General features: G+C 47.5%; 2 protein-coding genes across 2 annotated transcripts in view; both read left to right on the forward strand.

Annotated features, from left to right (window-relative positions):
• Nucleotides 1–11,249, forward strand: part of LOC119444411 (uncharacterized) — a 105,541-nt gene extending 94,292 nt beyond the window's left edge. The window contains exons 5-7 of the mRNA XM_049664583.1: nt 7,353–8,078; nt 10,383–10,552; nt 11,232–11,249. Of these exons, the coding sequence (XP_049520540.1) occupies nt 7,353–8,078; nt 10,383–10,552; nt 11,232–11,249 (914 nt within the window). The remainder of the gene's footprint in view (nt 1–7,352; nt 8,079–10,382; nt 10,553–11,231) is intronic.
• Nucleotides 11,250–11,483: 234 nt separating this feature from the next.
• Nucleotides 11,484–15,828, forward strand: LOC125943795 (mucin-3A-like). Its single transcript, XM_049663316.1, has 3 exons — nt 11,484–12,671; nt 13,056–13,248; nt 14,011–15,828. The coding sequence occupies exons 1-3, from the start codon at nt 11,627–11,629 to the stop codon at nt 14,381–14,383; spliced, it is 1,611 nt and encodes a 536-aa protein (XP_049519273.1). The 5' UTR covers nt 11,484–11,626; the 3' UTR covers nt 14,384–15,828.
• Nucleotides 15,829–27,137: the final 11,309 nt, after the last annotated feature.

Genomic DNA, 27,137 nt, shown 5'->3' on the forward strand with positions numbered 1-27,137 from the left:
TGTCGCGCATATCCGAATGTACTTCCTTGAACTACAGCACAAATACTCCTCTCCTGAATTTTTTACAGATGCATCGAAGTGTAATTACGGCGTGTCTTACGCAGCGGTCGGTCCGTCCTTTTCGGATGCCGGTGTTCTGCACCCTAACACAAGTATTTTCACAGCAGAGGCCCACGCGATATTGGCCGCCGTTAAACACATTAAAGAATCTAATATCCCAAAGTCAGTTACATACACAGACTCCTTGAACGCCGTAAACGCTTTAAAAACTGTCAAAAATATAGAAACCCTGTAATTCTATCCCTTTACTCAGTACTATGCACCACCTATACGTCCAAGCAACATAGCGTGGTATGCTGGGTGCCGGGGCACCGAGAGATAGAAGGTAACGTGTTGGCTGACCAGCTAGCCACATCCGCCCACGCGAACGTTTCGAACTCTTCCACGACTGTCCTTGTAATGGACCTCAAGCCCACCCTAAAGAAAAAGCTGAGGGCTTATTGGCAGTGGTTGTGGGATAAAGCAACAGAAAACAAACTACATGTTATCAAGCCGTATCTTGGCAACTGGCCGCCGGTATCAAAGAACCGTCGCACAGAAGTAACACTTTGCAGACTTAGGATAGGACACATATTCAGTACACACGCTTACCTCTTGTGCGGTGGTGATCGACCCACGTGTGGTAAGTGTGGTGAGCCACTTACCGTGCTTCACATCCTGCTGCAATGCACTGAATTGAACGCTAATTGGAAAAAGCATTTTCCATTACCACACCGGCAGCAAATTCTACTTCATCCTCTAATGATCTTAGGTATAGAACCTCTCTTTAAATATCAAACATTGTTGGAATTCTTAAAATATGTGCAGTTTTCATGTTGTAGCCCCAGGCAATCCGTTGCACGGCCTCTTAACAGAGGTTTCTGCTGCGGTAGCTGCGCTAAAGAAAGCACCTGCCTCACCGCCTTTGGGCTCAAAGGCCTTAAGGAGGCATACGTGCTATTTCCATTCTCTTGCATTTTAGCTCCATGATCACTTGTCATTCGTACTGTACCCATAGACCACTCCACATATCACTATCATAATTTTATACTATATATCGTTTTACGCTTCTACGATAGCGATTGATTTTAGGCCACTTTACAGCCATGTTACATCCTATCATCGCAACTAATCAAGCAGCGCTTAACACTACATTATCAGCGATGGCGCTCTTTGGCCATACCTGGCCCTTGCGCCACAAAAAACCACATATCATCATCATCATCGGGCAGTGTTCACAATTTGGGCTAGTGTCACTGCAAGCAATCATATATATATATATATATATATATATATATATATATATATATATATATATATAAGGCTTTGGGAATGTGACACCAAGGCGAATCCTGTGCACCATGCTTCTTTGGCTTCTTTAGAGCTTTTGAAGCATGGGGGGGGGATTCAATTTCTGGGTCCCATTTATGCACTCGCTTGTGTCCTCGATATGGTTGTTCCAGTGCTCCAACGAACAATTGCGTATAACGCAACGAAGTAGGGCGTTTGTGTCTGTTCGTGAGAGCGGGATGCGTACTTCAGTATGATTATCTAAAGCAGCTTTCGCTTCAGCGTCTGCCTGTTCGTTCCCTATCACGCCACAGTGTGAAGGTATCCTCACTGGAAGGTGATATTGTGGCCATTTTCATTTGCATGGTCGAGATGCTCTACCCTTTTGTATAGCCATTGAATAAAACGGGCCCCCTCTGAGGACACAGTCAAGAGTTTGAAGAGCTGGCTTGGAATCCCAGAATATCGTCCATGCACGAGGAGGCGGCTCCTCGGAGAGAAATCTAAGTGCCTCCCGGATAGCAACAAATTCTGTGGCAGTTGATGTTGACCTATGGTCCAGTTTAAACTGCCGTGAGACGATCATATGTGGGATGACGAAGGCTGCAGTGGAGGCATAAGGTGTGACAGAGCCATCTGCATACACATGTAGAGTATCTCTGTACTCTACATAAATGTGACACAGAGTAAGCTGCTTGAGGCCAATGGATGCAATGGATGACTTTTTTTGTAATTCCGGGGATCTGCAGAGTAACCAACGGTTCAGGCAGAACCCACGGGCTTATTCTCAGAATACAGTCGGGAGGAAGACTTCACGGTAGAATATTTTGATGACGCGATAGAGTCCTTGAAAAGCTGCAACCTGGGTGTGTGAGAGGAAGCGATGACAAAAGATGGTGTCTGTGTCGCGTCAGCACGCGGAGGTGCAGTCGAAGAGACTCGCAGAGCAAGTATACAGCAATAGGAGAAGCACGAGCTTCCGCTGTTGTTCCATTGGTTAACGTGCATCGCGGTAGGCCCAAGCATGTGCGCAATGCTTGAGCTTGAATGCTCCCCAGCGTGCGCACACAACTAAGTCCCATGCTTGGCAGCGCCGGCATGCTGTACCGTATATACCTTTTGACTAGCGCTTGGTACAATTGGAATAAAGACGACTCCGAGGGTCTTGTAACTGCATCGACGCGAATGACGCCAACGAAACTTCTCAGCTTTGACTTCAGTGCGGCGACGTGTCTTGACCAAGATAGCCCGCGGTCTATGATTACGCCAAGGAATATGTGGTGTGTTACTTGAGGTATCGCTGTTTGATTCACAATTATGGGATGCCCGGTCATTCGTTTCCGCGTGAATGCAATCACGGAACCTTTTCCTGTTGAGAGCTGAAGGCCTTGACGCCGCAGATACTTAGCTGTGATTGTCACTGCACGTTGAAGTCTAGCACGCATTTGGGGACGCGTGGCTCCAGATGCCCATATGCACATGTCATCCTCATATGGGCTAATAATTACCGTGTTAGAAAGTTCGCATGCAAGACTAGTGAATGTAACATTGAAGGCAGTTGGACTGAGAACTCCAACCTGTACAACACCTTGGTGGATACTGTACTGGCCGGTGTCGCCATCACTTGTCATATTTTTGCCCTTGTACTTTTGCAAATTCAGAATGTATTCAAATGTTTTCAGCATTTCTCTGCGTTTGTCATAACTAAGCTGTTTCCTCGCCATACTGTCATGTGGGGCGTAATGGGGTCTCTCAAGCCGCTGCATGCGGCTTTTATCCTTACTTCCGCTCTCATTCTGTATTCTGTGGAAAGAGAGAAATCAAGATTATTATTATATTATTGTTGACATATACACGGTGCGGCCACTGAGATAGCTGACTATCCATGCATACAGCTGGCCACTGACGTCTAAATCTTCCAGCGCATCAAGGAAGAGATGTGATTAGATATCATACAGAGGCAACCGGTAAGATTGCCGTTGTTGGCTTAGAAGAGGGGCTGGTAAAAACAGAAGCGGATTCACATATGCAAGAAGGCGCTGACTATACGGCAAGCCCATCTTCCCGCAAAACAGGAAATAAGGAGACATGCTATTTCAACATGTGATTAGCAAATGAAATACATAGAAAAGAAACAGAAAAGATTTAAAGCACAAATATACAGCTTCTCAAAACCTGTTAGAAAGTGAAGCAAGATTGAGAAAATAAACGTATACCGAGTAGGATGGTAAATTTAAAAAAATAATTTGCGTGCGCGCGCGCGTGTGTGTGACACGATTGTGTTCGTACTTGCACTCCTTACCAAACGCATCTTCATAAAACTATTTCGTACTGGTCTCCTTTTTTGTTTCATTTTTGTTTTTTACTTGTTACAAGTTCAAACTGCGCGTCTTATTTTCTGTTTTGCAGCCAGATGGGCTCGCCGTATTCACAGCGCCTGCTTGGATGTGTACATCCGTTTGTCTTTCCAAGCCCTGGTTCTGAACTAACATCGGGCTGCTGTGCTGTGGGACCGAGGCAGGAAAGCCCTCTCTCACAATGTTTTTTGTTCACGCTATGTCAAAAGACGATGGTTAACTTGATGTACTCTACGGAGCGAAGGAGTTTGGGCGACAAACACATGCCGCATGCGTGTATAAAGTTGCATTCACACGACGCACCGCCGGTTTTATACACCCATCCATAAGTTTGACTCGAATCACTCCTCATATAAGGAAGTCGCTTGCGACCTTCTTGCGGCACCATTCGATGCAGCTCACCCACGTGACACTCATCTGCGGACTGATTAAGCGATCCGTTCCGCAATGCGAATCCAACCTGAATGTAGATTCGACTGCTGACCGGTGATAGGTCTACGCTTGATGAACTATGGACCAGAGGGATGAGACAGGAGGTGGCGAGAAACACCTAGCAGTGTATTTACAAGGAGTTTACGCAACAGTCAACATTAAAAAAAAAGAACGCACAAAGATTTTGCTAAAGGTAAAACAAAAACAAACTAGCCCACCACGTGTAGATTTGCTATTGACAAAAAAGTAAAAATTGTGAGCAAATGAACAAGTGCAGACGGAAAGAAACGCGACAGACATACATGGGAATGAATCACAGCAAACGAATATGTAATAATCAACGCACAAACGATTCAAGGGGATAGAAAAGAAAGTTCGACGGAAGCTCGGAGAGTTTTGGAACACTTGCGCTTATCGGCGGAATGCAAGTCCAGAATCGGGTCTGAATAGCACCCCCCTGCTAGTTCCTCGTGGCGCTGTTAGCTGCCGAAGATGGCGGTGGTCTCCGACCACGCGTCGTTCTTCTTGTCGAGAATCCCGGTTTGTGGTAACTAGCCTGCTGGTTGACTGGCCGCAAGGCACGTACAATCTCCAAGGCTTACAAAACAATTACGACTGTATATTGGACTAACTTTATATTTGATTCATCATTTGAAGCGAAAATCACGAGTGAAATTTATATTCTGATCACCGCAAACCAGTTCTTCCCTCGCTGCGCGCGGACAGTTAAGTCAAGAACCGGTAGGTTGCGTTGCGGGACAAAGGGATGGATGTTTGTTCTTGCGCAGCCTTTATGGCAAATTTAAGCCATAAGTTAGGCTTTAGTGCTGTAAATAAGACATGACGTCTCCCTTTATATTTAACAGTGAATACCAGTGGCGGTGTTGCAAGTTGGTGTGAGGGGTCAGCAGTTGTCCTTGTGGGCAACGAACGATAACTTTATTTATAATCCGGCGAGTTATTCGGGGATTTGGGCGAATACCCCTGCCTAGGTGTCGGCTACAAGTCCTTGAGCTCTGGCGGCTTCTTCGGCCCGCTGGACGGCCCAGAGTTGGTCTTCGAGGGCGGCCTTGTGAGCAAAAAAATATTTTCCTGTTGGACTTGCACTATAAATGATTTTTTTTTATTATGACTAAACGAAAAAGAAAGCGAGGTGAAGCTGCGGTCTAACTCCCTCAGTTGCTGTCAAGCAGCTTATCAATTTAAGCCCGTTCTTCGGCTTAGTGACAGTCAGAAAGGTTGTCAGAATTGTCAGGAACAAAACTGCAGACGAGGTCAAATAAAGAATTAAAATTTTCGGTCGGCAAAAGAACGTATGTGCGACGATAGCGGCGTGCACGATTGGCTGTCGTCGAGTGGAAAGTTGCAAAGGAAGTTTTTCCACTATCTTTACACGCGTACATTCGCGAGCAGTCCCTAATATCCTCGAGCATTGCACTTCGTAGCATAAGGCTATCGTCACGCGTGGAACCTGAATAGACTCGCTTGTGTATCGAATTGGCCAAACGTTTGCAAGTATTTCGCATACTGCTAAAGCACGTGTCGCAAAACAGCGACGACATCGTGACAATTACAAGTTTCTTAAATGAAATGAGTACCGCGTCTCCAACGGCAAAATGTGGAGTGAGGAAAAATATGCTTATTGACAGCTTAACAAAGCCTCGTCCCCCGAAGTTCAGTACGACTGCAATAAATAAATACCAAAAAGGATTGACAAAAATCTAGTCAAACACGTCGACCGCAAGTGCTGCGCTTTTATATGTGACACCAAAGAAAAAATACTGTATTTCCTATATCAAGCCAGATAGGCGATCGTATCAATAATTTCAACGGCGCTCCTACAAAACAAGCAATTATTCAAAATATTAACGCATGCGTAGCAATATTTGCTCTCATAGTGATACTTGCTGTCTCGAAAAAGGTAATTTTAGCTTGTGCATACTAATGTAAGTGTAGAGAAACACTCATATTTGTTTCTGCAGTTTATTAGTTTTTGTTTTCTTTCGTAGAGGCTTTCGTAGTCACACGTCTCCGTTTTCTGAGCCTGTCGCGCTGCTCCGGGAGTAAATGCGATACCTTGCTTCCGTCTCTACAGTGCCAAAGTGCTGAAGCGCTACCAAGCATTTCTTTTTCAAGGTTCTTGAGCAAGGTTAGCCGTACTAAGTTATGCCAGAAACATTGCTGCATAAGGGAAAGCTTCAGAGCTCGGGGCCAACTCAGATGTTCCTATTGGATAATATGTAAAACGCAGAAATGCTTTCATGAAACAACCGCCAGGCCAACTTGTTACAGAATTGCCTCAAATTCCTTATTTAAAACGTAAATTCTTAACAAACATTTTCGGAAATCCGTAACTTAAATAGATGCAACAAATTTAACAATCCGTGACATTCGAATAAGAACGGGTATCGCAGATCCGCAAACTCCATGTGTTAAAGCACCTAAAGTAGACAAACTAGAATGTTGGAAATTACAGCTTACACGTGATTATCACAATATATATAGAGTTTCTGCGAAAGTACTTCTAAAAAGCCTGTCGTATATGTTAGAGCAGCTTATGGCGCATGAATTTTGTGGGCTCTAGGTGTCTCAGTAGGTGAGTTTGCAGAACTCCGGCATCATTATTCACAGATGATTTACACAGTTGCAAACACATCACATTATTTGTTAACAATTTAAAAATATTAGAACTATACTTAGGAGAACACTGCGGGCCAAAATAAAATATCGGCTTAATAGAGTAACTAGATTTATTGTAGTTGAAATGCAACAAACCTCATCCAAATCGCACAGTGGATGCGGGGAAAACATCTTTCTTCGTTCCCATGTATTTATATCGGAACTCCCGAACTAAAGCTTCCTCTCAAGGGACGCATATAGCTTACTTCCAAATACTAAGGATACACTGCAACGCAGTGCAGGTTATCCGTGGCGATTTCGACATTTACTCCACTGTAATGAGTTCGAACAGGAGTACTGTTGGCTAACGCTCGCAATAATAAATATCGGCAGTGAGGTCCAATATGACGTTTACAGCAGGCTTAATATTACCGTGCAAAAATCAGCATTATATTCTCTTCAAAAACAACAAGGGTGCGCCCGCAGTCCTATGTAAGATATCGAGAATAGGTTATATGTTTTTCTTACAGACTCCTCACGGTACTTAATAACGAAAATAGACTATCTCTGCGGTATTAATTAAACTTACTATTTCATTTCGGAACACTGTTGCAGGGTCCCTGTTGAGTGTTACTCAAACCAATGGGCATACATCGACCGAAAAGACCAACGCAGTCACCGCTGAAGACCCACACCTGTCAGAGTTCAAGTCTACAAACACTACTAGACTGGAAGCCACTGTACTTGCCCACACCGACAACTCGACAAAGGGAACAAATTATGGAAACGGTAGTTTAGAAGACAGCACGGTAGGGTCCACAAATGTCGCTGTAACGAAACTAGGGAGGAGTGGTATCCATGGTACACACATAGAAGAGAGCACAGCTGCAGAAACAACAGTTCTGAATAAGACAGCCAGTGGCTTGCCCCACAGGGAAATAAAAACTGTGCAACCATCACATCCCCAAGAAAAACGTGCGAAACAAGGTTCCACATATATAAACAAGCACACTAACACACAACCAGCGCTTACCTCAAGCGCACATGATCAAAACACGACCACCACAGGTCTCAGACCGCCACCCTTTCCGTTCGAAAGGTCTAGCGACAACGCTAAAACTGATAAGCTTCTTCTTAATTTCAAGGACGAAACGCCTGTGAGTTCTACAGCACTAACACCTGTAGAAAAAGCACAAGAAGGCATGTTAGAAACAAAAATGAGCACAAATGCCAGTGGTTATCCAGTCCCGACACCCGCGCACAGTCCAGAGGACACAAAAACAGGCGTTCCATCTTCAGTCCTCGGTGTTACACCACCTACCGAACTAATTCACACTGCAGGTAATAATCCTCACGAAAGCACGAAAGAGTCGGCTGTCCCCACTGCCGTGACGACTCTAGTAACGACTCCTGACACTCTTACCGAAACAGCTACGCTCCGGAATCTCCCTCACGTTGCACATCCAGATAATGCAACGGAGACGCTTAACGGCACCAGCACGCACAGTCCTCTGAGTTCCATACAACACGAGCCGAACCAAGAAGAAGTTGCTCCAGCAATTCAAGGCAGTCAGGTAGGAGGCGTCAATGAAACAAAAACGCCAATCGGCACAGATACCAGTGACCGTCCGGCCCCGAAACAAGCATCCGGTCCCGATGAAACAAAAACAAGCATTCCAACTTTAGTTCACGCTGTTACACCCCCTACCGAACTAAGTCACACTAGAGGCACTTCTCACGAAAGTACGACAGAGTCGGCCGTACCCACTGCAGCGACGAATCTTGTAACGACTCCCGGCCCTCTCACAGAACCTGCTCGGTTCATGAATCCCCCAGACATTGCACATGTGCATAATGCAACGGAGACGCTTAACCGCAGCGACACGCACAGAACTCTAAGTTCCATACCACACGAGCAGAATTTAGAAGTTGCTCCAGCGATTCAAGGCAGTGATGTAGGAGCTAGCAATGAAACAAAGACGCCACTCGGCACACATACCAGGGATCAACCGGTCCAGAAAACAGCATCCACTCCCGATGAAACAAAAACAGGCCTTCCACCTTCAGTCCTATCTGGTATACCACCTACCCAACTGAGTCACACCGCAGGTACTTTTCCTCATGAAAGCACGGCAAAGTCGGCCGTCCCCACTCCAGTGACCACTCCAGTAACGACTCCTGAACCTCTCACAAAACCTGATCCGCTCACGAACCCACCAGACGTTGCACATGCAGATAATGCAACGGAAACGCTTAACCGCACCGACACGCACAGACCTCGAAGTTCCATACAACATGAGCCGAACGTTGAAGTTGCTCCAGCGATTCAAGTCAGTGACGTAGGAGTCGGCAATGAAACAAAGACGCCACTCGGCACAGATACCAGTGATCAACCGGTCCCTAAACCAGCATCCGCTACCAATGAAACAAAAACAGGCTTTCCACCTTATGTCCTCGCTGTTCCACCACCTGCCGAACTAAGTCACACTGCAGGTACTAATCCTCATGAAAATACGAAAGAGTCGGCTGTCCCCACTGCCGTGACGGCTCTAGTAACGACTCCTGACACTCTTAGCGAAACAGCTACGCTCCGGAATCTCCCTAACGTTCCACATCCAGATAATGCAACGGAGACGCTTAACCAGACCAGCACACACAGACCTCTAAGTTCCACACAACACGAGCCGATCCTGGAAGTTGCTCCAGCGATTCAAGGCGGTCAGGTAGGAGGCGGCAATAAAACAAAAACGCCAATCGGCACAGATACCAGTGACCGTCCGGCCCTGAAACAAGCATCCGGCGGACCCGATGAAACAAAAACAAGCATTCCAACTTTAGTCCACGCTGTTACACCACCTACCGAACCAAGTCACACTACAGGCACATCTCACAAAAGTACGACAGAGTCGGCCGTACCCACTGCAGCGACCAATCTTGTAACGACTCCCGGCCCTCTCACAATACCTCATCCGCTCATGAATCCCCCAGACATCGCACATGTGCATAATGCAACGGAGACGCTTAACCGCGACGACACGCACAGAACTCTAAGTTCCATACCAAACGAGCAGAATTTAGAAGTTGCTCCAGCGATTCAAGGCAGTGATGTAGAAGGCGGCAAAGAAACAAAGACGCCATTCGGCACAGATACCAGTGATCAACCGGTCCCTAAACCAGCATCCACTCCCGATGAAACAAAAACAGGCGTTTCACCTTCTGTCCTATCTGGTACAACACCTACCGAACTGAGTCACACTGCAGGCACTTTTCCTCATGAAAGTACGACAGAGTCGGCCGTCCCCACTCCAATGACCACTCCAGTAACGGCTCCTGAACCTCTGACAAAACCTGAGCCGCTCACGAATCCTCCAGACGTTGCACATGCAGATAATGCAACGGAGATACTTAACCGCACCGGCACGCACACACCACTAAGTTCCATACGACACGAGCAGAATTTAGAAGTTCCTCCATCGATTCAAGGCAGTGATGTAGGAGCTAGCAAAGAAACACAGACGCCACTCGGCACAGATACCAGTGATCAACCGGTCCCTAAACCAGCATCCACTCCCGATGGAACAAAAACAGTCATTCCACCTTCAGTCCTACCTGGTACACCACCCATCGAACTAAATCACACTGCAGGTACTAATCCTCATGAAAGTACGAAAGAGTCGGCTGTCCCCACTGCAATGACGACTCTAGTAACGACTCCTGACACTCTTACGGAAACAGCTACGCTCCTGAATCCCCCAGACGTTGCACACGCAGATAATGTAACGGAGACCCTTAATCGCACCGACACGCACATAACTGTAAGTTCCATACAACATGAGCCGAACGTTGAAGTTGCTCCAGCGATTCAAGTCAGTGATGTAGGAGGCGGCAATGAAACAAAGACGCCACTCGGCACAGATACCAGTGATCAACCGGTCCCTAAACCAGCATCCGCTACCGATGAAACAAAAACAGGCTTTCCACCTTATGTCCTCGCTGTTCCACCACCTGGCGAACTAAGTCACACTGCAGGTACTAATCCTCACGAAAATACGAAAGAGTCGGCTGTCCCCACTGTCGTGACGGCTCTAGTAACGACTCCTGACACTCTTAGCGAAACAGCTACGCTCCGGTATCTCCCTCACGTTGCACATCCAGATAATGCAACGGAGACGCTTAACCGCACCAGCACGCACAGACCTCTAAGTTCCACACAACACGAGCCGAACCTAGAAGTTGCTCCAGCGATTCAAGGCGGTCAGGTAGGAGGCGTCAATGAAACAAAAACGCCAATCGGCACAGATACCAGTGACCGTCCGGCCCCGAAACAAGCATCCGGTCCCGATGAAACAAAAACAAGCATTCCAACTTTAGTTCACGCTGTTACACCCCCTACCGAACTAAGTCACACTAGAGGCACTTCTCACGAAAGTACGACAGAGTCGGCCGTACCCACTGCAGCGACGAATCTTGTAACGACTCCCGGCCCTCTCACAGAACCTGCTCGGTTCATGAATCCCCCAGACATTGCACATGTGCATAATGCAACGGAGACGCTTAACCGCAGCGACACGCACAGAACTCTAAGTTCCATACCACACGAGCAGAATTTAGAAGTTCCTCCATCGATTCAAGGCAGTGATGTAGGAGGCAGCAAAGAAACAAAGACGCCACTCGGCACAGATACCAGTGATCAACCGGTCCCTAAACCAGCATACACTCCCGATGGAACAAAAATAGTACTTCCACCTTCAGTCCTACCTGGTACACCACCCATCGAACTAAGTCACACTGCAGGTACTTCTCACGAAAGTACGACAGGGTCGGCCGTCCCCACTGTAGCGACCAATCTAGTAACGACTCCCGGCCCTCTCACAAAACCTGATCCGCTCATGAATCCCCCAGAAGTTGCACATGCACATGATACAACGGAGACGCTTAACCGCACCGGCACGCACAGTCCTCTTAGTTCCATACAACACGAGCCGAACCTAGATGTTGCTCCAGCGATTCAAACCAGTAAGGTAGGAGTTGGCAATGAAACAAAGACGCCACTCGGCAGCAGTGATCAACCGGTCCCGAAGACAGCATCCGCTCCCGATGAAACAAAAACGGGCGTTCCGCCTTCAGTCCTCGCTGTTACACCACCTACGGAAGTAAGTCACACTGCAGGTACTAATCCTCACGAAAGTACGAAAGAGTCGGCTGTCCCCACTGCAGTGACGACTCTAGTAACGTCCCCCGACTCTCTTACCGAAAACCCTACGCTCCTGAATCCCCTAGACGTTGCACATGCAGATAATGCAACGGTGACGCTTAACCGCACCGGAACGCACAGACCTCTAAGTTCTATACAACACGAGCCGAACCTAGAAGTCACTCCAGCGATTCAAGGCAATGAGGTAGGAGGCGGCAATGCAACACAGACGCCAATCGGCACAGATACCAGTGAACGTCCGGCCCCGATACCAGCATCCGGTCCAGATGAAACAAAAACAGGCCTTCCACCTGCAGTCTTATCTGGTACACCACCTACCGAACTAAGTCACACTGCAGGTACTTCTCACGGAAGTACGACAGAGTCGGCCGTGCCCACTGCAGCGACCAATCTTGTAATGACTCCCGGCCCTCTCACAAAACCTCGTCCGCTCATGAATCTCCCAGACGTTGCACATGTGGATAATGCAACGGAGACGCTTAATCCCACCGACACGCGCAGACCTCGAAGTTCGATACAACACGAGCCGAACGTTGAAGTTGCTTCAGTGATTCAAGTCAGTGATGTAGGAGGCGGCAATGAAACAAACACGCCACTCGGCACAGATACCAGTGATCAACCGGTCCCTAAACCAGCATCCGCTACCGATGAAACGAAAACAGGCGTTCCACCTTCAGTCCTCGCTGTTACACCACCTACGGAACTAAGTCACACTCCAGGTACTAACCCTCACCAAAGTACGAAAGAGTCGACTGTACCCACTGCAGTGACGCCACTAGTAACGTCTCCTGACACTCTTACCGAAAAACCTACGCTCATGAATGCCCCAGACGTTGCACATGCAGGTAATGCAACGGAGACGCTTAACCGCACCGGCACGCACAGTCCTCTTAGTTCTATACAACACGAGCCGAACCTAGAAGTTGCTTCAGCGATTCAAGGCAGTGAGGTAGGAGGCGGCAATGCAACAAAGACGCCAATCGGCACAGATACCAGTGAGCGTCCGGCCCCGATACCAGCATCCGGTCCCGATGAAACAAAAACAGGCGTTCCACCTTCAGTCCTCGCTGTTACACCACCTACGGAACTAAGTCATACTGCAGGTACTAATCCTCACGAAAGTACGAAAGAGTCGGCTGTCCCCACTGCAGTGACGACTCTAGTAACGTCTCCTAACGCTCTTACCGAAAAACCTACGCTACTCAATCCCCCAGACGTTTCACATGCAGCTAATGCGACGGAGACGCTTAACCGCACCGGCACGCACATTCCTCTGAGTTCCATACAACACGAGCCGAACGTTGAAGTTGCTCCAGCGATTCAAGTCAGTTATGCAGGAGGCGGCAATGAAACAAAGACGCCGCTCGGCACAGATACCAGTGATCAACCGGTCCCTAAACCAGCATCCACTCCCGATGAAGGAAAAACAGGCGTTCCACCTTCAGTCCTCGCTGTTACACCACCGACCGAACTAAGTCACACTACAGGTACTTCTGACGAAAGTATGACAATGTCGGCCGTCCCCACTGCAGCGACCAATGTAATAACAACTCCCGGCCCTCACACAAAACCTGATCCGCTCATGAATCCTCCAGACGTTGCACATGCAGATAATTCAACGGAGACACTTAACCGCACGGACACGCACATACCTCTAAGTTCCATACGATACGAGCCGAACCTAGAAGTTGCTCCAGCGATTCAAAGCAGTGATGTAGGAGGCGGCATTGAAACAAAGACGCCACTCGGCACAAATACGACTGATCAACCGGTCCCGAAAACAGCATCCACTCCCGACGAAACAAATACACGCCTCCCTTCTGCAGTCCTATCTGGTACACCACCTACCGAACTAAGTCACAATGCAGGTACTTCTCACGAAAGTACGACAGGGTCGGCCGTCCCCACTGCAGCGACCAATCTGGTAACGACTCCCGGCCCTCTCACAGAACCTGCTCGGTTCATGAATCCCCCAGACATTGCGCTCGTAGATAAGGCAACGGAGACGCTTAACCGCACCGGCACGCACAGACCTCTAAGTTCCACACACCAGGAGGTGAACGTTGAAGTTGCTCCATCGAATCAAGGCAGTGAAGTAGGAGGCGGCAATGAAATAAAGACGTCAATCGGCACAGATGCCAGTGATCATCCGGTCCCAAAACGAGCAACCGCTCCCAATGAAACAAAAACAAGCATTCCATCTTCAGTCCTAGCTGGTACACTACCTACAGAACTAAATCAAACTGCGGTTGGGTCCCTTCATGGAAGTGCGACGAATAAAGACAAAAGAAACGACTTAGGGTCAAGCGTTGCGGTCATATCAGTCGGCAATAATTTGATGTTAATATTCCTAACTAGTCTTGCGATAGCATACTCAATGTGTTTTTCGGATATGTTGTGTCTGGTTATCCACAGTTCAGGCATCCATTGAAATCAATATATCCAGTATATTCAATATATCGGCCTATTAAGTAAACGCGCTATTTCACAATTCGATGCGTAAAGAAATAATGCTTCACTGAGGTATTACGGGCACTCGAAAACATGCGCAGTAGTTGTTGCGGTGAGCGATGTGATAATTGTAAAAAATCGTACTAACTCTTCGCTGTCAATCCAACCGCAAGAAATGGCAATAAGATCACCTTTACAATTGCGACAGCTCATATCTTTTAACTTCAAGAAAAAAGAGGTAGTTCTATAATATCAAAATAAACAGGCGTTTTTAAATTATACCAAGTCCTGTTTTCTTTGCCCTCCGAATGTACCATTGTTGTCAAATGAAACGCGAACCGCTCTCTGTTCAAGATTGCAGAGTAGAGTGAGAAAAGAGAACAGAATAAAAATAAATATAAAATGCGAGTAAGTTTAGGCTTTTCTATAAGAAATGGTGGAAGCTTTCCGATTAGAATAATTTCTGACAGGTATTTGAACTATAAATCCAAAAGTCGCCGTTTTTTTTTTTTTTTTGATGGGCCGGGCATTGGACCTAAGATGCTGTGTAACGTTACGGGATCGTGGCAAATCATGTGCATTTGTCGCTCAAAAAATTGTCTCTAGTCGTGGGACGCGGGGAATTCAAGAATATGCGCTCCGCTGTCTCTAAGCTGCCACAGTTTGTTGAAAAGATTTGATTGTCAAGAAAAAGACCTCCTCAGGAACCTGCTACTTCACCAGGATCGATTTCTGCGCTGTATTGACCCAGAAGTGAGATCTAAAATTCCACGTACATTTCCTCGACACTTAGAGGCATTGTACCATTGTCTTCGACTTACCGTGGCATAGACGAACAATTATGTGCACCGCATAGGGCGTACCACGAGTAGGGATTTACGGTGCGCCATATGCGCTACAGATAATAAATACTGCTAGGAGCTGTAGTCATAGTTATTTTTATTTGTGTCCTTGACTCCAACACTCGCGATAAAGATTGCGAACAGTTTATTCACTTTACCCAAGGACGAAATTCTGATTTCTCAACAGGCAAAATTAAAGAAGAACGACTGCGTAAAACGTGTCGAGAAACTACACGGCAGTTCAGACTACTTGCGACAGAACTTACGAAATCCAGTTGCTAAATCCCACTCGCGGAACGCAGACGTGAAAAATGCTGTAAAACGCGTGCGCTTATGCACTGGGCTTAACATATCAACTCTTAATTAAGTACACACAACAGGAAGTCAAATCTATGCTGAACACTGTAGGCACACGGGTATATGGGAGCTTCGATATCGGCCACGATGACATGCATGACATTGACATCACAAGATATGAATTTACGACTGCTGCACACAATTCGGTGAATATGTATGTACATGCACAGTCAGTGTGCACATCCCGACCATTAACTTCATAACTAAACTAATAAAAGAATTATAAACCAAGAAGTGAGCATCAATGTCCTTCGTACCAATAAGACTAAACTGCCACAAATATATAAAGGCATTCGCAACCACACGTAGAAAGATCGCGGGGTTGAGGCGGTTGAGTGTGTCCAAAGTTACGGCTTTGTACTTGTTTAACTCACGCGTGAGGTTGCTCTTCTCGCCTGTTAATACCTCAACAAAAGTGCCATTTTCAAGGAGCTTCTCTGCTGACGTTCTCACTTCTTGGAGCACTGCTTCCGCAGAAATCGCTGCAATAGGTTCTGTGGTTGCTTCAATCACAGGGCAAAGATCTACCGCTGTCCTTGTAGTTGCCTGGATGGCATTCTTTAGAGACGGCAATGGCCCCAGGAAACGATCGACAAGTGTAATAATAGCGATCGTTTTTTCTTAACTTTGCTGTAACAATAGTCCACCAGCTTCACTGCTCATGTCAGCACCATCTTGGTAAAGGCTTTCCAAAGCGAGTATCAGCGCCTGAAGTACTTTCAGTATGACACCCAGCGATCGCTCATGAGAGCCACTGAGTTTTGTCTCGCTGCACGAGTTTCCGCTTCAACTCGGCAGCATCTTCAATGTTTTCAAGAACAGTCAAGCATTTAGGACTCTTAATGAAGAAACAGTAGAGTGACGAGACGAGATTAAGAGTAATTTTGATTTCTTTCGACGACGCTGCAGCACGCACTAGGGCAAGATGGAGTAAATGACCTCTACAGTGAATGTAACAGAGATGTGGGTTGCATTTCTGCTTAAGTAAAGCCTGCACCCCTCCGTGCCTTCCAGAGTAGTTCGCAGCCCCATCAAATAAAGAAGCCATCTTGGTTGCGTCGAGTCCAGATTTGTTCAACTCGTGCAGGATATGCGTGGTCACAGAAGAAGCCGATGCGTCGGAGCTTCGACGTCGAGGAACCCCTCCGTCAGTTGGCCATTGACATCAAGATAGCGTATGCACAGAGTCAGGATTTGGCGTCCATTGAAATCGGTACACTCGTAGGCCATGTAGGAAAACTTCTTGAACGTAACAGAACTTTTTTGCTTATAGCTGACATCATTAGTCATTATCATTGTTTTAATACTCGTATATTCTACGTGCCACAAAAGAGCGCGTAATCAAAACGCGCGCCGCGTGTCACGTAAGCCAGCGAAAGAAACACGCTGGGCCCACGGCAGCTTCAACAGAGGAGGATAGCGCATACGCCTCAAACAGGCGACGCGACCAACAGCGTCTAGACGTCTAGAAGCATAGACGAAGCGACGGTAACCAGTGAGAGAGAGAGAGAGAGCACGGGCGCCGAGACACCTTCTCACCCGGCTAGTTGAGACAGAGAGATGACTATAACGTGACCGTGCGCCAACAGGATGAGTCATCAACCCCCCCCCCCCCCTCGACGACGCTCCGACGGCGGCGGTCGAAGATGCGAGAATTGACTAGAAAATTCCCAGGCTATGGCCATGCTACGGGATCATAACTCCGATACTGGAAGGTTCGAGAACCCCGGCGGAGAGAGCGGTCTGATCCCCTCCGGGAATCGGAGGGGATCAGACCGCTCCGGTCAAGAGATGTAACGTGTAGACTGACCGTCTGCGGAAGAAAGGGGATTCCCCGGCAAGCTAGTCGACGAGTTCATCGAGCGTCTGCGTTTTCAGAAGAAGTTCCTTCTTCGAGATGTGCCCCGAGCTACGCCGAGATCGTCTGACTCCAAGACCACCACGGGTGAATACTATTGGACACTTAGTGTTCCTATTCATTTTGTAGTTTACGTGTTGGACTCTTAGTGCTTGTCGTTAATTATTTTCCTGTGTCTTGTGAATACCCATCTGATTTGTATCGTGTTCTGTCAAGCCTAAGTGTGCAAGTGTGTGTAACTGCCTTGTGTGACTATACTTTGTTGTGTTTTGACAACTCTGGGCTCCGATTCGGTCTTTGGACAGCAACCGGCGTTTGTTGGCGCACCAGAGGGCCCATTCTTAATTGTCCTTGCTTTCGTGGGATTACTTTCGGAAGCTGATAACTCGGCTTTGGAATTTGGTACGGCGTGTGCGCCTCGTTCACGGGGTCTGTGACACTACGCAATTTACAGCGACTTGTTTTACGCCTTTTTACAGCAATGTTGCATCTACCATTTGCAACTCCTGTCCACTCCATAATATATTGAGGACCCATCACCATATGTCATGGCGCTCTTTGGCCATATTTGGGCCTTGCGCCAATAAAAACCACATATTAAATTTCTTGAACGCGGAAACAGATGTTTTGACCTTTTCAAGAGTTAATTTCTTCACAGTCACCCCACATGCTTCCAACCAGCCAGTTAATTCCTTGCAGAAAGGTAATGCGCATTTATGGGTCTTCCCCTGAACTGCTCGATTTCGTGATTCATAATGAAAAACGTACTCAGCAAGGATCTCCAGTTCGTAGTGTGGGCTACTTCGTGCTTGAAAAGAAAGTAGGTTGCTACCGCTATGTTCTTTCTTATAACCTTAGTTTGATCGTCGGCACTTTTGTAACCTCATTTAGACCTCTGAAATTGTCTGCGACTGGCTCAAAATGTTTACAGCATGGTTGTTTTGTCCTGTGGCGTCGTGCTTCGCGCCCTTTTCACCCAGCTTGGATGCACTGGACTTGCTTACTGGCGTGATGATCCATGCACCGCCCGACCCGAGCACATGAGGGTTGGCCCCTTAACGCGTTTTAATCGTACGTGGCTTAGCCGTGTCCGGGGAAAGGGGGATCCTGGGGGTTGAGCCGATGCCGGGTGCTTGGACCTTTACGGCTCCCCGGCGGAGGCAACACACCTCTTTGGCCTCTGCTTCACGTAGACGGCACCCCCGGACTGACCCACCCTGGGGAAATCGGTAGTTAGTTGCCTTTTCCTGTCTTTCTCTCTCTCTGCAATCTTCGTCTTTCCCTCTCACTTTCAATCTTTCCTGTCACCTCCTCACTTCTTTTACTTCCGGTATTCTTGGCAGCGAGGGTTAACCTTGTGTGGCACAACCAACCTTGGCTGTACATATTTGGTTATAGCGGCAACGTACAGTTGGCGACCGCTGGGTTTTTTTTTCTTATAAGACCTGCGGCGTCCCCTTGTTGGGCTCCACGGTGGGTGACTGGCGTTGCTGCCGAAAACTGACTACTTTCTATGGAGAATTGTTTCCCCAAACTCCCTGATCGCCCTCATAAGCCAGGGCGCACCGAAGTATTCCAGTTTTATGGCCTTCAACGTGAAAACTTTCCAAAGTATCACGTGGTACATTCTGAAAAACCAGAAAAGAACGTCAGAGTCATCTCACCTTTCCTTGTAGCGAAATGTCTGTGCGATTCTATAGGCCCCGGTTACAAAGCCACGAAGCAAGCTAGTGGTGACCTCCTTTTGGAAGTGCATGATAAGAAGCAATATGAAAAGCTACAGAAGCTTGTCTCTTTTGGGAACATTCCAGTGATCGTGACCCCACACCGAACTATGAACACTATCCGCGGCGTTATTTCAGATAAAGACATGATGGAGCTAACCGAGGCCGAACTTTTAGAAGGATGGAAAGAGCAAAATGTGATCAATGTGAAACGAATTATGATAAGACGCGATGGGAAAGAAATTCAAACAGTGCATGGCGACACCACGGACCTGAGCCAACGGGGGGGTTTCGACCCCCTCCCACGTGTCGCCGTGCGTGGCTTAGCCGTGTCCGCGGAAAAGGGGATCCTGGGGGTTGAGCCGAAGCCGGGTGTTTGGACCCTTACGGCCCCTCGGCAGAGGCAACACACCTCTTCGGCCTCTGCTTCACGTAGACGGCCCCCCTGTGCTGACCCACCCAGGGGAAACCGGCTGGTCGCCTTTTCCTATCCCCCTCTCTGCCCTTTTTTTCTTCCCTATCTCCTTTCTTTACTGTCCTGTCTCCTATTTCTCTTCTGTTACTTCCATGTTTTCATAGGCGGCTCGGGTTAACCTTGTGTATGTGCCCTCTCTTGGGTATCTTATATTGGGTTATAGCAGCAATTCACCGCTGGCGTCTGCAGCCTTACACCTTAAGTGCTGCAGCGTCCCCTAGTTGGGCTCCGTGGTGGGTGGCCGCCATTGCCGCCGAAATAAACCGAACTAATATGGGAACACCTGCATTTCCCCGTCTACTTGATCGTCACCCTCACAAGAGGGGGCGCACCGATGAAATATTAAACCTATTCAGACCGAAAGAAATTTTTCCCCGATTCCAAGTTGTGCACAGTGAGAAAACTGAAAAACCAGCTAGAACCGTCTCCCGTTTTCTTTTTGCGAAAGGCTTGACTGACGCCCTTGGCCCAGGTTACAAGGTCACCAAAATGGCGAGCGGGGACCTCCTGCTTGAGATCCGTGACAAAGCGCAGCACAATAAATTGAACAAGCTTGTGGCATTTGGAGACATACCTGTTACCGTCTCACCTCATCGGTCTATGAACACAGCACGTGGAGTAGTGTCTGATGCAGATCTAATCGACTTGTCCGAAACCGAACTATTGGAAGGCTGGAAAGAACAAAACGTAACAAACGTACAGCGCATCATTATCAGAAGAGAAAATAAGGAAATTTCCACTAAACACCTGATCCTGACTTTTGCCACTTGCGATCTGCCACAAACCATAGAAACCGGATACACAAAGTTAGCTGTCAGGCCATACATCCCCAATCCCAGAAGATGCTTCCAATGTCAAAGATTTGGCCACGGCTCGCAGAGCTGCCGTGGTAGACTCACATGTGCGAAATGTGGAACGCAAGGTCATTCCTCAGACAACTGTGAAGCGACACCTCACTGTGTAAACTGTGATGGTGAGCATCCAGCCTACTCCCGGTCTTGTCCGAACTGGAAAAAAGAAAAAGAAATTATCACTCTCAAAGTTCGTGAGAACATCTCCTTCAAGGAAGCACGTAAAAGGTGCTTGCCATTCCACAGCACAACATATGCCGAGGCGACGCGTCAGGGGGCAACGTCGCACCGGCTTCCGCCACCTGCCCGGCCCGCGCGCAGCGAGCCGCCGGCTGTGGCAGCCGCCCCTATGGTGGGAGCAGCCAAGGCTGCCTTGCCATCAACGAACTTGGCCACACCAGTGGCCCCTGCTAGCTCTGGCAGCAGCCAGGATAGCACGGAGGCTAAGGAGGTACCGTCAACCTCCGCACTGGTGGGGACAAAGGCTTCGTCTTCCGAGGCGAAGCCAAACCGACGTACACATCGCTCGTTAGAGCGAGTGTCCAACGCCTCGCAAGAGGCAATGGACACAACTTCTCAGACGGCACACGGAGTGCCTAGGGAGAGGCGACTCTCCCAAGAACGCTCCAAAAAAGACAAGACACCAGTTACAGCGCCTGTAAAAGGCTGTGTAAAATAGGCTGTACACACCCCTTGAAACACACAGCACCTTTTATTTTCCTCCAACATGAATAAAATAATGCAGTGGAATGTTAGGGGACTAATCCACAACCTAGACGATATCCAAGAACTTCTCAGTAAATTTAACCCAAAGGTGCTGTGTGTTCAAGAAACACATCTAAACTCCAGAAACACCAACTTCCTACGTCAGAATATTGTTTTCCGAAAAGATCGCGAGGATTCTGCCGCATCATCTGGTGGTGTGGCCATCATACTCGATAGAAGTGTAGCCTGTCAGCAACTTCCACTTAATACGGCACTTGAGGCGGCAGCCGTTGGTGCTGTACTTCTGGGTAAACTCGTTACCATTTGCTCGCTCTACAAACCCCCACATTATCCTTTACACAAGCATGAATTTCAGTCACTTATAGATGAATTACCAGAACCTTACCTCGTTCTTGGTGATTTTAATGCACACCGCAGCTTGTCGGGCGACACGCGTATCGATGCGCGAGGACGCCTAATCGAACAATTTCTTTTCTCCTCTGGTGCGTGTCTCCTGAATAAGAAGGAACCCACCTACTACAATCTCGCAAACAAAACGTTTTCTTCCATTGATCTCAGTGTAGCTTCCCCGTCTATATTTGCTGAACTTAAATGGGAAGTTATAAAAAATCCTTACGGGAGTGACCACTTCCCGATACTGCTGAGATCACCACTACAAAACGAACCTCCACCACAGGCAACCCGCTGGAAGTTGGATATGGCAGATTGGGGAGAAATTCCAAAGTTTTACAAGTAGTATCTCGTCGTCTGAAATATCTTCGCTGGGAAGTGATGCTGCTGTCGAGTATTTTACATGTTTTATAATTGATGCCGCTTCTGAAGTACACCTGAAATAAGTGGTGCGACCTGCAAACGCCGTGTCCCATGGTGGAACGAGGAATGTCGGAACGCTCCTAGGAAACAGAACAAAGCGTGGGGGTTGCTACGCGACTCCCCAACTGCGGAGAATCTTGTCAATTTTAAGAAGATAAAATCGCAGGGGAGAAGAACGCGTCGACAGGCCAGGAGAGAGAGTTGGGAGAAGTTTTTATCAGGCATCAACTCGTATACAGACGAGGGCAGAATCTGGAAGAAAGTTAATACGATAAAAGGGCTACAAACTTATTCACTCCCGTTGGTAAACACACAAGGCGACAGTCTGGAAGACCAAGCTAACTGCCTGGGAGCACATTTTGAACATGTGGCAAGCTCAACCCATTATTCGCCAACATTTAAAAGACACAAGGCTACCATAGAAAAACAGAAAATAGAAAGAAAATGCACCGGAGACGAGGCATACAACCGGCCATTTTGCATCGCTGAGCTGTATGCGTCGCTTAGTTGTTGTAACAAGTCTGCCCCAGGCTCTGACCGCATAGTTTATCAAATGCTAAAACACCTTCCCCGTGAAACAAAGAAAACTCTCCTCTGCCTTTACAACGCTATATGATCCTCCGGCAAGATCCCCTCCCCCTGGAAAGAGGCCATTGTCGTCCCTATACTGAAGCAGGGCAAGGACCCATCGTCTGTTTCGAGTTACCGGCCTATAGCACTAACAAGCTGTCTCTGCAAACTGTTCGAAAAATTGTTAAACCGCCGACTAATACATTTCCACGAATCAAACAAACTGCTTGACCCGTACCAATGCGGATTTCGAGAGGGTCGATCCACCGCCGACCATTTGATACGTATTGAAACGCAAATTCGTAAAGCTTTCGTCCATAAGCAGTTCTTTCTGTCTGTATTCCTTGATATGGAAAAAGCCTACGACACCACGTGGCGGTTTGGAATACTTAGAGACCTCTCACACGTTGGTATACGTGGTAACATGTTAAATGTCATAGAAAGTTATTTATCTAATCGCACATTCCGTGTTCGTGTGCAAAATGCTGTATCAAGACCATTTCTGCAGGAAACTGGAGTGCCACAGGGCGGGGTGCTGAGTTGCACTCTCTTTATCGCAAAAATGAGTTCTTTGCGTCTGTATATCCCAAGAAACATGTTTTACTCTGCATACGTCGATGATGTACAGTTAGGTTTCGCCTCGTGCAATCTTACAGTCTGTGAGCGGCAGATTCAGCTTGGTCTGAACAAGGTGTCTAAGTGGGCAGACGAGAATGGATTTAGCCTTAACCCACAAAAGACCACCTGCGTCCTGTTCTCCAGGAAGAAGGGTCTGCACCCTGATCCTGACATTGAGTTGCAGGGACAACGTGTGGCCGTAAAAACAGAACATAAATTTTTAGGTGTGATTCTAGATACGAAACTTACATTTATGGCACACATACAGTATATAAGAAACAAGTGCATGAAAACAATGAATATTCTAAAAGTGTTGTCACGCACCGTTTGGGGTAGTGACACAAAGTGTCTTTTAAATTTGTACAAGAGCCTCATACTTACAAGATTAGATTACGGCGCCATAGTGTACCATTCCGCTACGCCAAGCGCCCTAAGGATTCTGGATCCTGTACACCATCTAGGCATCCGCCTAGCCACTGGTGCCTTCAGGACAAGTCCTGTGTCAACCTTGTACGTAGAAGCGGACGTGTGGTCGCTTGACATGCAACGTTCATACTTAAGCCTTACCTATTTCCTGAAAGTAAATTCGAACTCGGAACATCCGTCCTTCTCAAGCATAAATGATATGACCAGTGCCACACTCTTTAATAACCGGCCGACAGTAAGAGAACCCTTCTCACTACGTATAAGAAAAATTAGTGCAGAAATGGATATCCCACTACTTGAAAATAATTTGATGACTCCAGCAAATCCAGTGCCACCTTGGCAGTGGCAACTCATAGAGTGTGATACTTCGTTTGTAGAGGTCACAAAAGACGCTCCAGAGGCACATATCCAGATGCATTTTCTAGAAATCCAATTCAAGTACTCGTCCTGCACTCAGTTTTACACTGACGCTTCCAAGTCACATGCAGGGGTTTCTTATGCAGTAGTCGGCCCATCGTTCTCCGAGTCCGATGTACTGCACCCGGAAACAAGCATTTTTACGGCTGAAGCCTATGCACTTTTATCAGCCGTGAAGAATATAGGCAAGTCAAAACTCAAACGACCAATAATACTTAAAGACTCCCTAAGCATTGTAAAAGCTATCATGACTCTACATAGACACAAAAACCCTGTACTCATTGAACTGTATTCTGCTCTGTGCAAAGCATGTATGTCTAACCAGCATATTATGTTGTGCGGGGTGCCTGGCCATAGAGGCATCGAGGGCAATGTTCTGGCTGATCAAATGGCCTCATCAACTACATCGCGAGCCCTTAACCCTACCGCTTCTATCCCTGCCGCAGACCTCAAGCTCCTCTTAGTTAAGCCACAGATAGGTCCCTGGCATCCCGTTACGAAAATACGAAGAACTAATGTCCTATTCTCTCGTTTGAGAATAGGACATACATACGGCACCCACAATTTTCTTTTAACTGGAAATGACCCACCAACCTGTGGTAGATGTGGAGAGAGGCTTACCGTGCTCCACGCCCTCGTGGAGTGCAGGGAAGCCGAAACAGAGAGAAAAAGGCACTTTCCTCTAGCGTACCTGTACTGTCTCCCTCTCCATCCCGCTATGTTTCTGGGTGACAAACCCCTCTTTAACACCAAAGCTGTCCTGGGTTTTCTTAGCGATGTTACATTCCATGTTATTTGCCCAATAGTTTCATAGCGCATCCTCTCTCCAGAGGATGCCGCTGCGATAGTAGTTTTGTAAAGCACGCGTCTCCAGGCCCTTGCATTTCAAAGGGCCTGTCAAGACAGTAGTGCTTTTTGAAAGGCTTAGCAGTGATAAATTCTCATTTATCATCATTACCTTGCAATTGGTTCTTTCGTCTGATAGTGCACCTCTTTAGCCATTGCCATAATTTTGTTACATATATATTTTACGCATTTTACAGCGATTGTTTTTAGGCCCTTTTACAGCCACGACACATCTACCTTTCGCAATTCATTGCTCCATTGTCAACTTATTAACACAGGCCTGGCGCTCTTTGGCCATACCTGGCCCTTGCGCCATTAAACACCATACATCATCAAAGAAATTCAAACAAAGCATCTTATTGTCACCTTCGGCTCAAGCGTCCTCCCCGAGACAATCGAGGCAGGATACGTCAAGCTCCGGGTCAAACCGTACATACCAAACCCTCTGCGATGCTTTGAATGCCAGCGATTCGTGCACAGTTCACAGAACTGCCGAGGTCGGCAAACTTGTGCAAAATGCAGTGCTACTGAACACCTCGCTGAGTCATGTGAAAACACCCTTCACTGTGTGAACTGTGATGGAGAGCACGCCGCGTACTCGCGGTCGTGCCCATCATGGAAAAAAGAAAAAGAAATCGTAACCATGAAAGTGAAAGAGAATATTTCGTTTAAAGAAGCACGCAGGCGGGTATCCTACCTCCCAAAGAACAGCTTTGCCGAAGTGGTGCGTCAGGGGGCAGCGCCACAACGGCTCCCGGCGGCCGTCCGGCCCACGCAGAGTGAGCCGGCGGTGACGCCACCTGCCCCCTTGGCGGCTGCAGCCAGCGCTGCTCCGCCGCCTCAGAAGAAGGGGCCATCGACCTCTGGGCTGATGGCCTCAAGGGTTATCGTCTCTTGAGACGAAGCCCTCTCGTCAAACACAGCGCTCGCAAGAGCGTACGTCCAGCGGCTCGGAAGAGGCGATGGACGTAACACCGACCGTGACGCCGCATCCAGCGCCTAAGGAGCGGCGCGATTCTATCGACCGCTCCAAAAAAGACAAACTTCGTGTCATGGCGCCTGGGAAAGGCCCCATGAGCTAATTTTCGTTTCTCCAACGCACAGCACAATTAACACGTTTCTTATTATGCAAACACAAATACTCCTATGGAACGTTAGAGGACCTCTCCCTAACCTCGACGATATCAAAGAACTCCTCCATAAATACAATCCAATGGTGCTGTGTGTTCAAGAGACTCACTTGAAGCCCACACATACAAATTTTCTCTGACAATACACCATTTTTCGGAAAGATCGTGACGATGCTAACGCCTCGTCCGGTGGTGTAGCCATCATAGTTGATAAGTGTGAACTTTGAACTTCGGACGCCTCTTGAGGCAGTCGCCGCGCAAGCACTCTTATTTGACAAGTTAGTTACAATCTCCTCGTTATACTTGCCGCCCAATCAACACCTCAAAAAACAGATTTCTATTGCCTAGTGGACCAGCTTCCTGAACCCTACATGATCGTAGGTGATTTCAATGCCCACAACAGTCTGTGGGGAGATTCCAGATGTGACGCTAGAGGGCGACTCGTCGAACATTTTCTTATAAGCTCTGTTGCATGCCTTTTTAATAAAAAAGAACCCACATATTTTAACTTCACGCATAACTCGTACTCATCCATTGATCTAGCCATTGGCTCTGCTTCACTCATTCCTGACCTGAAATGGGAGGTAATCAAAAATCCACTAGGGAGTGACCATTTCCCTATAATACTTAAACTAGTAGATCAACATGACCGTCCACCAAAAACGCCTCGATGGAAGCTTGCAATGGCTGATTGGACGCAGTTTAATGAATCAACTCAATTAACACAACATTTTATCAACGATTTTAGCATTGACGATGCAGTACGGTATTTTACAGCGTTTATTATCAATGCAGCAGAAAAGTGCATACCTCAAACAAATGGCCGTTCATGTAAACGATGCGTTCCATGGTGGAATGAGCAGTGCAGACAGGCACGAAAGAAGCAAAATAAGGCATGGAACACACTTTGTCGATCACCAACGGCAGAAAATCTAGAAGAATTTAAACGCATCAAATCGCAGGGAAGGCGGACAAGGCGACAGGCAAGGAGAACGAGCTGGGAGAGATTCCTCTCAGGCATAAATTCCTACACACAGGAGGCGAAAGTTTGGAATAGGCTTTGGAGACTTAACGGGCAACA

Source organism: Dermacentor silvarum, chromosome 3 (assembly GCF_013339745.2).
Source record: "Dermacentor silvarum isolate Dsil-2018 chromosome 3, BIME_Dsil_1.4, whole genome shotgun sequence".
NCBI classification, from domain to species: Eukaryota; Metazoa; Arthropoda; class Arachnida; order Ixodida; family Ixodidae; genus Dermacentor; species Dermacentor silvarum.